The 17,906-nt window shown below is 44.1% G+C and overlaps 1 protein-coding gene across 1 annotated transcript in view; it reads right to left on the bottom strand.

Annotated features, from left to right (window-relative positions):
- Positions 1-17,906, bottom strand: part of LOC144754985 (2-5A-dependent ribonuclease-like) — a 343,653-nt gene that overhangs the window by 95,798 nt on the left and 229,949 nt on the right. The window contains exon 4 of the mRNA XM_078643378.1: positions 11,572-11,756. Within this exon, the coding sequence (XP_078499504.1) occupies positions 11,572-11,756 (185 nt within the window). The remainder of the gene's footprint in view (positions 1-11,571; positions 11,757-17,906) is intronic.

Raw genomic sequence — 17,906 nt, 5'->3', positions numbered from 1 at the left:
GGCGAGTGGTCGGAGACCCCCCGCGCCAAGTGAGCTACGTCCCGAACAATGGCCGCCTGTGCCGCTGGCAATAAAATGTGATCAATCCTTGAAAGGGAGTGATGCGCCGCTGAGGCGTGAGTGTACTCAATAGCGCTCGGGTGTCTGAGATGCCAACAATCTACCAGCCCCGACGTAGAAATAAAGTCGGGCAACCACCTACGAGAGGGCAACAACACACGGGCGGGGAGCCTATCCAGCTCCCCGTCCATGACTGCGTTAAAATCCCCGCCCAGCACCGTGGTTCCGACGGGCAGAGTCAGAATCATCCGGCCCAAATCACGAAACGTATCAACCTGCAGCGCCGGGGGGACATAGATAGACACAAGTGTGACAGTCCTACCCTCCCAAAGACCCGATATAGCTACATAACGGCCGCGATTGTCAGACCAGGTCAAGCGGACTGTAAAGGGAAAGGAGTTCCTCACTAAGATGCCCACACCCCTAGAGCCAGATGTGAAGCCAGCATGGGCAACAAGTTTGTAACCGCCTCTATGCAACGCCATATATCGCCTTCCCATGAGATGCGTCTCTTGCAACAATACAACGTCTGGCATGTGTTGTCTAATGAGCTGACTCACCATGGTTCGCTTTATCTTGTCACCCAAACCATTCACATTCCAGCTGAGGACGGAGAACCCCAGGCCCTGTCTAACGGAAGCCATACATCATTTAAAAAAACAGGAGATCCATAGCAATCCCTGGTCAGACAAAACAAACAAATCAAAACGCAAAAAACCTCACACCCAGGCCCCCAAACCCCCACCCTGCACCCCTGCATGCAACAAATGCACATCCCCAACTCGCAGTGTGCCTGTCGCCCCCAACTAACTACAAATATCTAAAGGTAGAAAAACAGAGGAGGACCTTACGACAGGCCATTCGCCCCCACCACCCCAAACCAACCACTGCCCCCCCATCCGGTAAAGGCACAAGAAAGAGTCATTAACAAAAAATAGTCCAGAGGGGGAGGGGAAAAATAGGACAACCCCTACCAGACCCCTCTGCGCCATCGATACAGTCCAAAACAAGTCACTGTTCCTCACTGTCCGACCGGGCCCGAGCCCCCGGCTCCGACCCCTCAATTCGATCCAGCCCGTCCGCAGCCACCTCAGGAGTGTCAAAAAAACAAGTTTTTGCGTCGCGTTCAATCCTCAAACGAGCCGGATACATCATAGAGTACTTGATGTCACGGTCCCTCAGTCGCCGTTTGATAGACAGAAACCCTTGCCGTTATCTCTGAACCGACTGAGTGAAGTCCGGTAAAAATAGCAACGAAGCATTCTCGTAGGCCAACGGGCCCGTGGACCACGCCGTTTGCAGGATAGCGTCCCGGTCCCGAAAATTCAGGACCCGTGCAATGATGGGACGCGGAGGCGCCCCAACCTTCGGGCGGCCGCCGGGGATCCTGTGTGCCCTCTCCACGGTGAAGAAATTGCTGAGGCCCTTAGGCTTGAGATGATTTAGGATGAGATCCTCAACAAATAGGTCTGGGGTCACCCCCTCGGACCGCTCTGGAACCCCCAGGATACGGACGTTGTTGCGGCGCACCCGACCCTCATACTCATCGAGCTTCCCATCGAATTTGAGTTGGGCCGCCTGAAGATCACGCACTTCCTTCTGGAGCTCCGAAACATCCTAGAGGAGACTCCCCGTCTTGAGCTCAAGGTTCTTGACCTTCTCAGTAGTTTTGGTGAGGTCAGCCCTGATGAGACCCACCTCAATAGTGACAGTGTCCAGTTTTGTGTCCATCTTGCCCAAGGAAGATTGAACCCCAGTGATAGCAGCCATTAAGTTTTTCATGGTGGGGTCATCACCGTCCCGATCCCCATCCGCACCCCCAGACGGGGTTCGTTTCGCATCCACTGGGGACCCCTTGGAAACGGCGTACTTGTCAATACGATTCGACTGGACCTGCCAGGCGGATTTCAGAGATCTCGGTGGAGGCTTTTCAAGATCTCTCGACGCCATCTCGACCGCAAAAGCAGGAGAAACCCACCACTCCTCAGTCGAGTGTAGGCGGGTCCTGCGATGGGTGACCTCTGAGCAGGATAGAGAGGCCCGAGACGTCTCGGCCACCACCCGGAGGTGACAAAGTAAGATCCGACCGGTCACTTCCGGTCCCGGAGGCCGATGTTGTTGCACTACACCCCGGATGGCTCCGAACCAGGGGTCCCGGACCCCGAGACCACAGTCCCAAATCCTTCCGTCGAGGATGTTCAGTCACCAAAACAGCCAAACGAGCCAGAATTTCACCTGGCTGCTCAGGTAATGGTACCCCTCCCGTCGGTAGGGGCGGGGTTCAGGATATTGCGCCGGATAGTCGATCAGGATGTGGCGGCCGGTGGAGCCGATGCACAAGCGGCCATCTTGGTCGCTGGCGCGGCTCCTCCCCCAGAGTCCTCTGGTTTGGGGTCGCGGGGCAACCCAAGGGACCCCCCTGTAAAACCATGGACAGTGTGGCAGGCAACATGGGTGCCTGCCACAGGGTGCAAAGTTTTCTGCAGACACCCATTTTCCCCGTAGGAGTCTGTGTTGCCGGTCGGAACACAGCCTCCCATTGAAGTCAATGGGTTTACTTCCAAACGGTGGTCGGAAGCATCATAATTGGTCAGAATAGTCGGCCGCGAGTTGGTCGGAACTGAATCAGACAAGGAGTCGGCCGTTTAGTTTCCAACCGACACCATAATGAGGGTCTATGTAATAATTTTTCTCCATTTGTGCACAGGCCAAGACAAGAAAAAGAAACCTCCAGGGTCTTTACTAACTGCCTTCAAAGTCACTGATCATGATTTCTATGGATTACACTGTTGAATTGCCAACGTCTCAGGGATATCACCCATTGTTAGTCAAGATGGATTATTTCATAAAACAAGACCACTTGATTTTTAAAAAGATTGCCACAGGCCCTGAATCTGCAAAACATATTTGGACAATATTAATATTAGTGATCTCCCAGAAATTAAGTTTTATGGCAAAAGGTTGTGGTATATAAATAAATAATACCGGATCTATTTTTGTCTAGGCATAGCAATAACAGATAGCTCAATAAATAAGAGTCAAGATTCGAGGTAATAGGAGTTTTGCAGGTTTATTACAGCATAAAGGACAGGAACAGGACAACCTGCATAGGAATAGGATGGCAGAGCCCGGCAGCTGCCGGGGCTGGATCTGGGATGAGCGCGCTAGCATTTAATAACAATACACGATCATATATACTAAAACAGTTGCATTACAATACATATGATAGGCGGAGCAGTGGGTGTGGTCAATAGCAGTTGCGAAAGATAAGGGTGAAAGTAGGTGTAACAGAGGCGTATACATAGACATGTGATGCAAACGTAACAGAATATGTCATAAATGGGGCGGAAACATGGAGGGGGCTACCTAAGGAGCCGGGACCTCTGACCTAATGGTGCGCGCAAACTGGCAATGACGTGTTACTAGAAGAAGCTGGGGGCTACGAACTCTGTGCTAGGAGCAGAGACTGAAGTCTGGAGAGTCAGGGCGACATGTACCTAAGCAATATCTAGTATCTGATGTTTAGAGAACATGTTGATAGAATCCAAAAGTTATCGGGGTAAAGGCTAACAGACTCTAAGAATGGTGCATGCATTATTCTACATGTAGTGCGTGATGAAGAATATTAAATGACCATTAAATGCAGTATTTCTCTTACATGGAGACGTAAAGGCTAGACAATGACGGAAACTATTGATGCGGTTCAGTAGCTTAGGAATGCAGAGAAGGAGGGCTGGACTGATAACTAGAATCATAACATACTCTTGGCAGACTCAGAGGCAGAGCCAGGCTGAACCGGGCACTGTGAGGCAGGAAGTAAGTGAAGGGTCAGGGATACAGGTGGGGGCTGTATCGCTCCTCAGTGAAGGCTTCAGGAGACAGGAGCTGAATCTGGTGTCCGGGCCCTTTTGAGGCCTAGAAACGGGGACTTTACAATGGAATAACGTGCACACTGAGAAACGTGGCAACGTAACTTTACATAGGCCTGACATTCGTAGTATTCACGAGAACTGGAAACTGACATACTAGAGATGGACACAACTGTAATTGCGTCTTTAATCGAACATGGGGAATACATATGCATATTAATCATGCACACATAACATATGATGGAGGACGCGTAGGGACACAGAACATGGCAAAATTTACTTTTCCACAAGGTACAGAGTTTTTGAAAAAAGAGTAGGAAAACACTTAGGGGCCTATTACGATGGCCGGCAGATCGCCCCTGCTGGATTGGTGGTAGTCACCGCTCGCCCAGCGGGGGCAAATCACCTGCCATCAATACCTGAAAGACCCCCCACCATATTAGTATGGCTGTGGGGTCCGCAGCGGACAGAAAGACCATCCGCCGCTATTCTGCCGGTCGACTCGTCGACCGGGCGGAAAAGGGAAATTATATGGTGGCAGTATCTGCAAGACACTGCCATCCATATTACGATGCAGTCGGAGAGCAGTTGCCGCCATGGAAAGGCATGCGGTTTTTGCTGTTGGGGGCCTGTTGCGGGCCCCCAGGGTGTTGCGGGGTGGGAGGTGCACATGGGGGGTACCTATGCTACCCCCGCTCATTGCCATCTACTACGTGGCAGGCACCACGTGGTGCCTGCCATGTACAGCATGGCAATGCTGTGCATAGTACTTTTACGTTGCGAGTGGGTCTGCAGCCAGCAGATCCACCCGCAATGTAAAAGGCCCAGGATGTGCCCACCAGTGTGGCGGGTGCATCCTAATGCCAATGGCGGGACCACTGCAATTTCAGCGGTTGGTCCCTGACTCCCTTTCAATGGCGTGGACCCCTTAAAATCCACAACTTATCATTCTCATTGATGGCTAGATAGAAAGGTTAAATCAAACCACTGAAAAATATTGCTGATGATTCCTCATAAATCATCAAAAGGACTGGGAAAAGTGGTTAGCTCTAATGGAATTTACATACAGAAATTCCTTGACTAGCTCCTTGGGGAGTTCATTTATATTCTGCAATACGGGTTCCACACATTTTGCCTCAAGCACTGTCTACAACCACTATTCCTTCATTATCAGCATCTCCTACATGCCATGGCAAGGTACCAATGTTTCTTTGACAGGCATCATTAACCTACTGCTCCGTACAATGTTGGAGACAAAATGTGGCTTCATTTATTTATTTATAAAGTTATATATAGCGCGAAAAGATCTCGAAGGATATCAGAGCGCTTTACAATAAGTTGGAAGAGAAGACAAAATGAAATGAACAACAATTGTGAAAAAAATACTAAACAGTAAACAATGGTACTCGTATAGGGTATGATATTATGAAGAAGAGACGATCCGTGACTGTTAGTTGTGCCATGGAGATAGAAACCAAGAAACAAACGCCTTATGAGTGCCTCCACCCCTTTATGTAAGAATTTGCTCATTAAGAATCTTTTGGCTTCCAGTTTGAAAGCCGTCGTCGAGGAGAGTCTGCGTACATCCGGAGGAAGAGAGTTCCATATTTTAGGGGCCGCACCAGAGAAGGCTCGGTGACAAGTTCTCTTTTTGCTAAGGATGATTGCTTTCAGGAGGAGAGTAGAGGCGCTTCTAGATGCCCTCTCCCCACAGGATAATTCAAGTTTTTGCGCCAGATACGTGGGAGTATTGTAGTGAAGGGCTTTGTGCGCCAGGATTGCCATCTTTAGCTGGATTCGTGCTTCAAAGGGTAGCCATTTGAGAGATTTAAGGACTGGGGATATGTGCTCATTTCGTTCGGAGCCTGTAGTCAGTCTTGCTGCAGAGTTCAGTGAGGCCCTAAGTGGAGCCAAGGCGTATTTAGGAAGGCCACAGAGAGGTGCACTGCCATAGTCTAACCTTGGTAAGACAAGCGCTTGTACCACCTGCTTGAAATCCTTTTGTGGCAGGAAGGGTTTGATATTTCTGAGTGTCCTCGTCAAGTGGTTCGCTCCCTTACAAAAATTGCTGACATGAGTCTCCATACTCAGGTGCTTGTCCACTGTGACTCCAAGCGATTTGGCTGAGTCTATGATGATGGGAGTGCAGTTGAGAGCAGTGAGGTGAGACATCCAGAGATCGATCTTGGTGGTGTGGTTCGGCAGGGAGATGAGCAAGAACTCTGTTTTGGAAGTGTTCAGCAGGAGATGGTTCTCCATTAACCAATTTTGAGTCGACGTGAGGATAGAATTTAGTGAGATGATGTTATCCGGGGATGACATTTTCAAATAGAGTTGTGTGTCGTCGGCATACATGTGGAACAGAATGTTCACGGAGGTAAGTGAGTTAGCAAGAGGTTCCAAAAAAAAGGTTAAAGAGGATAGGAGAAAGGGCGGATCCGTGGGGGACCCCCATAAGTACTGGGGAGGTCTGAGAGAGAGAGTGGTTTCTGCAAAGTTTCTGTCCATATCAGAATGACCCTCTAAGGTAGTCAGAAAGAATATAGAAAGGGAGGGAGGTAAAAATAATTCTAAATAATTATTTAAAATTGAATAACATTTAATTTTTTAAATGATAAATGTTAATTTTAAAATTATTTTAATGTAGTTTAAGGTGCGGGTTATGTGTTTTGTAGGGGAATAGAGTGGGAAGTAAATTAATTATCACTTGTTTAATAATTATTTAATTGATTAATCATGTGAATTGTATAATTGTTTTTTTAAATGGTTTGGGTTGTGCGTTTTGTAGGGGTATGAGGTGGGAAGTAAATTATTTGTAATTAATTACTTTTAATTAATATTAAATATTTAATAGATAATTTTGTTAATTATATATTTATTTATTTTTTAATTGAGGTTTAAATGTAAATTTTGTGTTTTGTAGGGATATAAGGTATGACGTTATTAAATTAGAATCATTTAGTGTATTTTTGTAAATTACATTTTAAATTATTAGTTATTTGAATAATAATTATGTACATTTTGAAATATATTAAATATTTTTATAGTTTTTGTGTGTTGTTTTTGTATATGTAAAGGGTGTGTAGGAAATTAATCATACTAATTAATAAATAAGTTAATTTATAGTATTTATAGAAATGATAAATAAATATGTTAAATATGTAAATACAATATTATTTAAATTGAATATTAGCTGTGAGTTGTTGAATTTGTAGGAGTAGATGGTGGTAAGTTATTTGAATATTGTAATTAAATATTAGTTAATTATTAATAATAATTGGTTACTTGAGTTGTAGTTATGAAAATGATAGAAATAATTTGTTAATTTATATAATGGATGTGGGTTGTTTTCGTTTTTATGGATAAATGGTGGGGTGGTAATTAACTATAATTATTTAATGAATAAATATTTTTATGAATATTTTAACTAATATTTGATTATGTAACATGTTTAAATGATATTATTTTAGTAAAGATTTTTAGCTATGTGTTATGTACTTAGTTTGATTCTAATGTTGCATTGACCGCAGAGGGAATAGAACATTTTACCCCTTCACAATTCAACTCTTTCCCTACTGTTGCAGTGATTGGAGTGGAAATAGTAAATTGTACCCCTTCGCTTTCCAACACTTTCCCTACTGTTGCACTGACTGAAGTGGGAATAGAACATTTTACCCCCGTGTAATGTAATAGTTTTCCTACTGTTCAATTGCGTGAAGTGGGATTAGTAAATTGTATTCCTCTTTAGTTTAATATTTTGTGCACTTTTATATAAATTGTAGTGAAAATAGTATATGTATTAAATGTAAGATATTACAGTTTATTAAATATTGTTACAATTTATAGTCGTATGTTTTTGTTTATTTAAAATTATAATATTTTTATTTTTTAATATTTGTATGTGTATAATTATTTGAGTAAGTAGTAATTTTTTTATGTTGTTTGCTTTTTTTTTTATTAGTAACTAACCCCTTCTCTGCGGTGCGAATATTGCCACGGTGCGGGGATTTAATTAGGGGGCGTAAAGGGCTTGATTTTTTACAATAATTACATTATTGGGTATTTGTATATGTATATATATATTTAGTGTTCAGATTTTTAAAATATTAAAAAAGTTATTAAATTATAATAGAAATTTGAATTCTGGGATTAATATGTTTTAACTATATATATATATATATATATATATATATATATATATATATATATATATATATATATATATATAGTCAATACAAATGTTGAACTTTTTTTACATCAGTTTAATGTTTTTTTTGCTTCAATAAATATTACAAATATTTTATTATGTTACTATTATTAAATATATGTAATATTTACTATTTAAATGTATATATATTTTAAAAAAACTATATTGTATACTACTATATTAGTGACAACAATATTTTGTTCCGATAATTTTGTACTTGCCATTATAATTATAAGGTGACAATATTTTTTACATCAATATTTATGACACTGTATATTTTTGTAGCTCAATATTTACAGAGGTGATATTTTGTCATTGAACCGCCCCTTTACTTTTAGTCCCAAGTTTGTTGGTCTCGTAAAGATTTTCCTATAGGTTGGTTCCTCAACACTACGACTCACCTTGAAGTCTCATTACAGGGCATACCCCGCAATGCATGCACCCAGGCAAAAACAGCTCTGTCCGAGTCCAATAGTCATCCTCCCACTCCTGTAGTTGGAGATGAATACAAAGCGTATGATGTGACGTCCATCCTTAACTCCATTTTAACAACACAGTCTATTCAATTATCATATGGTCTGGACAGGGTGCAATATCTTCAAAAGATTGTGAGAACCTGCTGATTGTGTTTATGTTCCTCAGTTAAGGGGCAGGCCTTACCACAGATGTCCTCGTAACACTGGTCAGGGCCTTCCAGAAAAGGGTCAACATTTCTGGTGTGGGGGATACTTGGAGGGCCCATATGCATCAGATTGTCTCCCTAGAGACAGGACATTATGGGGAGATGAAGATTGCTTTGCAGGGTCAAAAACTGTAAATGTGGCTTTGCCCACAGGAAAGAACAGTGTCTTTTTTGCATTGCCATAAGAGCTTCAGGACTAGAAAAGTAGAAACACTGTAAGAAAACTTAAAGACACTTCTGGCCATGTTTGGACCTACCACTCCAACTTCACATCTTTGTGGTTTTCCTTCATTTTTCGTGTTCAGGCATTCCATAAGCTTCAGCTTCTCCCCTCTATGCTGCGTTCTGACTTCCAGATCAGAAACTGGTTTATCAGACTCCAGGGTCAAAAGTTAGATCCTCCTTGCTGACTCGCCATCACTATAGCTTTCTTTTTCTAAAGCTGGTAATTTATTTTTCCTGTGCTTTGTCGGTTGCGACATGTCTGAAACCATTGTTCCCTTATGACCTTTGCCTTGCAGTACTTCAGAGGGTGACCCAGAATGCCAACTTATGATTATTTGAACCAGTAAAGGAGCCACTATCCTGTGCTCGACCAAACTGAAGGGGAAGCTGCAATGATTCGCTCCTCGGACGCCTCCCATATTTTCCCCCACATCATTCCCCTGCTGTTTGCTTGCAAAAATCATCAGGGCAGGAGAGTAGGGGAGGTATAGGTTAGTATATGATCGGTAAATCCCCGACAGATCTGAGCCACCAACAGGTACATCCCCTGCGTCCATCCTGATACCCAGGCCATCTTCAAGAGGTGCTGAACACAGGAGCTAGAGAGGACTTAGTGAAACCCAGAACAGGATACTTTTGCTTGTGGGCAATAAGTGGATTACTGCATGCGAGTCACCATTCTTTGGACTACCTAACCTGGGCGCCTATTAGGATGGCGGACGGACCTGCGTCCGCCCGCCACCCCCGAGGTGGAGGGACCGTCCTCAGGGGCAGCAGCGGTCCCTCCGGTGCAATTAGGATGTGACCGCCACCCTGGCGGTCACATCCCGTATCTTTAACCTTGCGGCGGGTGCTGCTTGAAGCAGCACCCGCCGCAAAGTTAAATATGCATGCTGTGCATTTGCATGCACAAAGCAGCAGGCACCGCGCGGTGCCTGCCGCATTGTGCATGCAAATGCAGGGGGGTACCATAGGTACCCCCCCATGTGCACCCCTCGACCCCCCCTTCCCCCTGGGGGCCCGCAACGGGCCCCGAAAGAAAAGACCGTATGCCTTTCCGTGGCGGCATTGGCACCGCGGAAAGGCATGTCCTGAAGCATATCCTAATATGACTGGCGGTGTCTGATAGACACCGCCACCATATTAGAGCTTTTCCGCCACGGTCGGAAGGCGACCGCGGCGGAAAAGCGGCGGACGGTCTTCCCGTCAGCTGATGACCCCCCAGCCATCCTAATGTGGCGGGGGGTCTGTTCATTCACCGCAGCGGTGAATCCGCATCCTCCGGGCCGGCGGTGGCTTCCGCCGGCCCGGAGGATGCGGAATCACCGCAATCCTAATCGAGCCCCTGGTTTGAAAGATATGGTAGGTAGAAGCTACCTCCAGATTAGGGATTGAGACCTAGCTAAAACCTAGTGCTCATCTACGTATTTTCTTGGCATGGAAATCAAAGCACAACCCAATATCACGTGGATCCTTAGTAGACTCAGGAAGAAGAAGCCATCACCGCAGCCTCAGAGAATGTGTGTGCAACCTTTAGTCTACCACTGGGATATGTAGAGATGACCCAGCCTTAGCGAGGAAGAAGAAATGCAACAAGATGTATCTTTACCAGAGGTGGACAAACATGCATAGCTTTTTTCTGAAGTACCGTGCATAATACTTGTGAGAACTACAGATTTAAGATGGGCCACATAAGGGTGCATGTGTGCTCGAAAATTGGGACTTTTGCAATATTTTCATCACAAGACCCATTTTCACTATGTGCTCATGAGAATTAATTATTTAGCGTACCTTTCCCTCACAACTGTCTACTGTGTAAGATATTTCAGCATAAGCTTACATAAACAGGAGATTTCATGACCTACAGGTAGCCGAATAATCAGGATCTACAAAAATGTATCTAGTGCCATAACAGGTATGAACAGCCCTACCCAATACCAGTTAAGAGAGTAAGCTACCTGCAATTTCTGAAACGAGTATGAGAGTTTATCCTGTTAGAATCTCTGAGATGAGTGAGCTGTTCCTACATATGATAGTCTAATGGTTGCAGCAGTGAACATAGTTGGAACCTATTGTGAGTAAATATTACAGTTTAGCAAGTTTGCAGCTTTGTGTTAGTAATTTCTTTACAAAAGGTCCTCTCTGGACACCAACAATAGCAAGACTGAGTCACACTTTTGCAAGAGTAATGACAAGAGTGTTGGAAAGTCAATGATGTAATGCATAAACGTGCATACAACGGTTCAGGGTGTGAGCCTGTACCTCTGCACATTAGGGGCAACCAAGAAACCCGCCCAAGTGGCTGAGGTATCAGAAACAGAGAAACAAGGGTACACATTCCCTGTGGGAGGAGATGTGCCGTAACAGCAAAATTACCTGGGCATGGGAGTCTGGGTAAATCAGTATACTTTTCTGTGTTACACATTGTATACGTGTAATTGAGTAACGTAAACATAAATAGGCAATATAAAGAAGTTATTGAACAGTCTCCCCTCCCTATTACTTGTGTTACACACGTCTTTTCTCACCTCTCACGGCTCCAGAAGAAAGGGTGCTTGAAGAAGTCTTTTATTGACTGGTGCTTCTCATCTGGGTTCTGAAGCTTTTGGATCAAGTTCCCCGCCTCCAAGGAACTGTCCACCTCATCTGGAGGTAATCCATCCAAATCCTGTACCACTGCTCCAGTCATGTACTGGACCACCTCTGCCAGGCCCTGGAACCGGAGGAAGCATGTTATCTTACCAAGGCACAATAGATTCTTGTATGTTCAATAATCATTGTTTCAAATTAATATTAAAGCACAGGTCATAACTAAATGCACTGGGGGTTAAGTATGGCATTATGTTACAACAGTGTGAAAACAGATTCACATGTTAAAAACAAAATTTTATTTTGGAAATTAATAGTTGTTTCACTTTAGCCAACATAGGGGACCGGATCTGTAGGGGAAAGCTCCTCACATTTAAAGACCTACAGACCAAATACGAACTAGCACCAGGTGAGGTTTTCCCGATACCTGCAGATCATTCACGCTCTTCTTACATGTGTTCCGTACTTGTTCTCCTTGCCGGAATCCTCGCCCTTGGAGGACTGTCTGCTCTCCGAACCGTTCTCGAAGGGGGCTGTCTCCTGTACATATCGCAAATTTGGTAATAATGTGCCTGCCTCATTCCAAGCTCTCCGTGAAAGCTGGCAAATAGACTTGGGGCCCCTGGACGACCAAGACTGGCAAACTACACTAATATCCCAGTGGGAAACTGCAATAAATCACCGTTTTCGCCTCATACAACTGAAAATACTCCACAGGTCCTACCTCTCCGGGGTGCTCATGGCCAAAATAGGAAACTGAAAATACGCGATATGCCTTAGAGGATGTGGGCAAGACAGTACCTTTGATCACGTCCTATGGGAATGTCCCGTCAAACGTCCTCTGTGGGACGGTGCCACTAATAAGATGAGACACACTGAGTAAACCCCTTCAGCTGTCACTGCAAATGGGGATTCTGAATATCTGGGAGGCCACCGACTTGACAGACTGAGAGCAACAATGGGTGGCACTGGGATACTTACTGGTGAAGCGTGCAATAACAATACACTGGGGATCCGACATACGGCCATTAACAGTGTGATGGGTGGCGGAAATGGATCGATGCATGATTGCAGAAAAAGTGGTTTACATGCAGCGGGGCTGCTCTAAGAAGTGGGATAGAACGTGGGGTGGGTGGAAAACATACATAGGGCAAATTTGTACTTCTCCAACAGTGGATATGGAGATGAGGGACAACCAAAACAGGGTTCTGTCAAACGTTTAATTGTTTGTTATCTATTGATACTGCACAGCACCTATCGGAGGGCCTGGACCTTTCTATGAGAGGACATTGTGACAGTAAAATCTCCAAATTCTCGCAAAAAAGATATACATGTGTGATGTGGCAAGGTGGCGTTCACAAGTTGAACTTTGCTGTGATATTGTACTGATGAAGCTGTGCTTTATTTCTAATAAAAAAATTATATAAAAAAAAATAGTTGTTTCTCTTCCTAAAAGCACTGTGCCAATAGTCCTAAACACTTACATCCCAATAAATTACATCAAGGTACCCAAGTCACTAGTGCTTAATTTGTGCCGGTGCTTAGCACCGGCACTTATTCAGCAGGGCCCGGTTTACAGTAGGCGTCTGCCACAATGCCATAAGACGAGCAAAGTAAATCTAATTACCTCACCGACTCGGTAAAAACTCTGTAAAAACGGCAAACTCACTACCTCATTTGGATTAGAGAGGGGGGTAAGGCAGGGCTGTGTCCTGGCCCCCTTCCTGTTCACTCTATATACCAAGGGTTTGGAGTGTGCTATGTTAAAGGGGGGTCAGGACCTACCTTTAATCAATAAACGCCCAATTCCTGCCCTACTCTACGCCGATGACGCCGTGATTCTAGCTCGAACCCCGCTAGAACTTCAACGCTCCCTGATGAGATACCATAGTTTCATGGCAGAGTTAGACATCAGAATAAACATTAAGACAACTTTTGTTATGTCTATAGGGCCCAAATCTAAGAAATCGGGGGATATTTTTATCGAAAACATTAAACTAGAGAATACTAAAACGTACCCTTATCTGGGCATATTAATAGATGATAAATGCTCATGGAGGCAGGCTATTGAGGTCAGAAAATTACTTTTCATTAGGGCTACACTAGCATTAGTCAAGTTTGCCCAAAGGTTAGGAAAGAGACCCCCAGTGGAACTGATTAGCATTTAACAGGCAAAATGTCTAACCATAGCGACTTATGGACCTGGGGTATGGGGTTACAGTAAAGTGGAATAGGCAGAGAACAACTTACTGAGATACCTCCTTGCTGTACCCAAAAGCACTTCAACATATTGCTGCCACCTGGAACTGGGCGTCCCGTACATCACTGATGTAATCAAACTTCAACCAATCCTGTTGTGGCACCGTATCTGGTCGTCCACAAAAAACACTTTTAGCCAAGGACTATTACGAGATTGCCTCTCCCTGGAAAATGGTTACAGGATTGGCTGGTTAGCTTACATCAAACACTTTCTGAACGATTTAGGATTGACAAGGTATTATTATACTCCCTCATCAATCTCAGAGGTTCCTAAAAAAGGGTTTAAAAAATTGTGTTTGACTCACCTGGAAAACCTACGATTGACATCTGAAGCAGCTAAAACCACCGTCCCACATATGTTAACAATCCAAACCACTCTAAATATGCAGCCATATTTAACTTTTGAATTGAGTGGTTATGAAAAATAGTTGTTAACTCGTTATAGGCTGAACATATTTCACCGATTGATCTCTTTCCCGAAAACTAACGACTGGTCAATTAATCTGATAGCCTGCCCTGCGATGAAGTTTTAAATCAACGATTCACGCAGTTTTATTCTGTACGTTTTACAAAGAGCCGAGGAAGAGATGGCTAATTCCACTATTAAAATCCTTGGGTTTACCAAGATGTTGTCCTGCCTATCTTGTGCTGCAATTTCTGGAAGATCATAACCTCGCAAAAAACACTGCCCAATTTTTGAAATTTTGTGTGAGGCATAGATCAAACCTAGGTTAGGATATATATTGTATTGATAGTATGAAAATTCATTCTTTTTAACTTTATTTATTTTGCCTGTGTACTATTGTCTAGATTGCATTTTAGCACTTTACTTATTGATACCGTTTGTCAATGTGGAAATTTTTTAATCATTGTTGTTATGTAAATTTTATATGTACTTTTATGGTGTTTCTATATCATGAATACCGAATAAAGGACTTTTGATTTAATTTGATTTGACCTCACCGACTCACTGCAGACGGTGCTGTTCCTCTCCTGAGTCCCAGATGAAGTGTGTTATGGCTGTGAGAGCAAATAATAGAAAGACTTTAACCATATCCATGATGCAAGTTTGCCTTGGGGCCTTAACCCCTTCGCTGCGGAGGCTATTCCGCCGCAGCGCTAAGGGGGCGCCGCACGGCGCGCCCATGCTGGTGACGGAACCGCTCCGTCACCAGCCGCGGTTGCGCTGTGCTCATGACGGAACGGTTCCGTCACGGCCCCACCCGCTCAATAGAACGTCCAGCGCAGGCGCGGAATCCGTGCCGCGCAGGCGTGCCGAACGGGCCATGACGGAACCCCTCCGTCATCAGCACAGCGCGACCGCGGCTGATGACGGAGCGGTTTCGTCACCAGCAGGGGAGGGGTTAATTTAGTGTTGCTGGAGGGCGGGACACTGATTGAGCTGGGTTTAGTTCTGTCGGGGTAGGGGCTGTGGCAGCGTGCGGAGGCCTGCCCTGAGCAATTATGCCTCTGGTGCTGCACACCGTGTGCAGGAACAATGCCCCAGGCCAGGAGGAGGCTGAAAGGGCAGGGCCTTTCGGCGATTCTTACAAATATGCAGTTTTTCCATAAACAGCACAGTGCAATACTGGGAGAATTCACTCCCCAAAATCAAGGACAAGCATCTCTCGCACACAAATATGATCTTGAAAGGACACAAAAACACGTGCACAAATGCGCGCACACAAACGCACTGAGATCACACACAGACATGACCATTATTTCAACATTGTTCACACAAGCGTGCACACGCACGCAAAGAGGCACCTGGGAATGCCTCAGACACGTAGCTACACCCAGATTATAAATATTTTACTCCATGCATGCGCAAATTTCTCAGCATAATTTTCACACTTGCGCACTTTCGCCGAACAATAGCTACACGCAGCAAAGGTGAACACACACACACTGCTATGTATGCCACGTACACGCACACACCCAAGTATATCTCACGTACGCACTACATACACAAACATAGCAGCGGCAGCACATATACACACGTCCAAAGTATTAAACACCTTCATGGAGAGCGTCAAAAACTAAATAATGCATACATTAGGCGCTTTTCATATCCAGGATGTTTATATATTTGTACGAAAACAACTCAAAAAGGAAATCCACACCAGTTTCTCACATTGATACATATGCAGAGGTACACACATTAAGTACATACAATTAAAATGTGATTTGCCGGATTATCTCTTTCCTGTGTTTCTCAACCACAGATGCCATGTTTCATTGTCACCATGTCTAGTCAGGATATGTGATTGAAAACTATATTCCAAAAGAATCCAAATCACCTTTTTCCAGAAAAAGCCGTTCCAATCTATGTTCACACACGTGACGCACATGCATGCCCACACATACACTAATAACACACACGTGCACACAAAGGAGCATACCGATGCACCCATGCAGACCAACGGGGACACATACTCAAATGGCACACATACTTAAGCTTTAGCACATGAGTTTATAGATAAACAAACAAATAAAAGAGGCCCTCATTTACACACAGATAACACACGTCACACACAAAAACAACCCCACAAATGCACACATACATGCAAAATCCCGTGCATCCACGCACATGTGAGGACCAGCCACAAACATAACAATTATTTAAACATAGTTCAGACAAGCACTTGGAAAGGCTTGAAGTCATTAGTCCTGGAACCAATTCCAAAAATTCTTTATTTCGGCCATATAGGCCATAAAAGATACAGTAAAATACAATACATACATTTAAAACAGTATTTTTACATATAAAAAGTCTCTACTGGACCAGCGGGGAGGGGGTGCAAGGTAGTACCAGTTCAGGGGGACATTTGCTTCCTAATTATCCACGCTGCCAATAAGAATTTTGAAACAGCAAACACAATATGGCCCAGAGTATTAGTTTTCATGACCCTGTAAGCCTGTGAGTAATTCCTGAACCCCAGGTTCCGGCAGAGCGGTGCTAACCAGCGCTTCCTGGGTCTCTGGTAAGCATGGCATACAAACATTATATGTAGGTCATCTTCGTCCTGGGCTTTACAGCATGGGCAAAGTTTGTCACCCCCTATGGACCATTTGCAGGTAAATACTTTGGTGCGGAGTGTACCGAACCTCCATTGCACAAACAATTTCCTCGCCAGGACAGGAAAGATAAAATCCATAAAAGGTTCGAAAACATAAGAATTTTTGGATTCCATAAAACGTGCCGTCAGGGTGCCACTATTATAAGCATTTTCCCAGTGAGACAGGTTTTCCTGTCCAAATTGGTCCTCATGTAACTACACTGGAATCAGTTCCGGTACAGAGACCACCACCTTCTTTATCCCCTACTGTAATTATTTCAAGTCAGGTTGTTATGTAGATGTGTGTTTCTTGATCACAAGATTCACTCCACACTCGCATTCAAAATCTCTTTGTCTTCATGTAATCAATAAAGTTCGTTAATGGTTGAATCACTTTCGTATTTATTTCATTCTCATTTAGATCATGAGTTTTTTTCGTCAATTTACATTTGTGTGGTTTTCACAATGTTATGCCCGATGCATTTCGAGCTGAGCTCTTCCTCAGGGGACTTTCAATCTACAAACAATAATATATATCCTTAATGACAGAAACATAAGCATGTTTTTTTCACATTAAAATTATCTGCCTCCCCATCGTATATGCCTTTCTCATGCTGTCACCATAGTTGTGCGCACCTTATACCCCTTTGTGCTCACCTATCATGTACATATACACAACACTGACCTTCAATATCTCCTGTGTACTCTCATAGCTCAAATATATACTGGCACATCACACGTGACTCTGTGAATCAAAAATATTCATAAATATCCGATTGTTTGGACAATATGCCGAACTTGAACGAAAACGCGTTACATAAAGTACACTGTATGTTTGCCTTCCAAAGTGGCTTACCCGTGTAGTTGAATTTATCTTATCGTTTCTTTACCGCAGGTCCGCGTGTGGCGCTCTAGCTGTGTTCGCTCTATGGTCTGTGTTTATGTACGCGGTGAAC

This window comes from Lissotriton helveticus, chromosome 1_1 (genome assembly GCF_964261635.1).
Source record: "Lissotriton helveticus chromosome 1_1, aLisHel1.1, whole genome shotgun sequence".
Lineage (NCBI taxonomy): Eukaryota > Metazoa > Chordata > Amphibia > Caudata > Salamandridae > Lissotriton > Lissotriton helveticus.
This window is presented reverse-complemented; position numbering and strand designations above follow the sequence as displayed.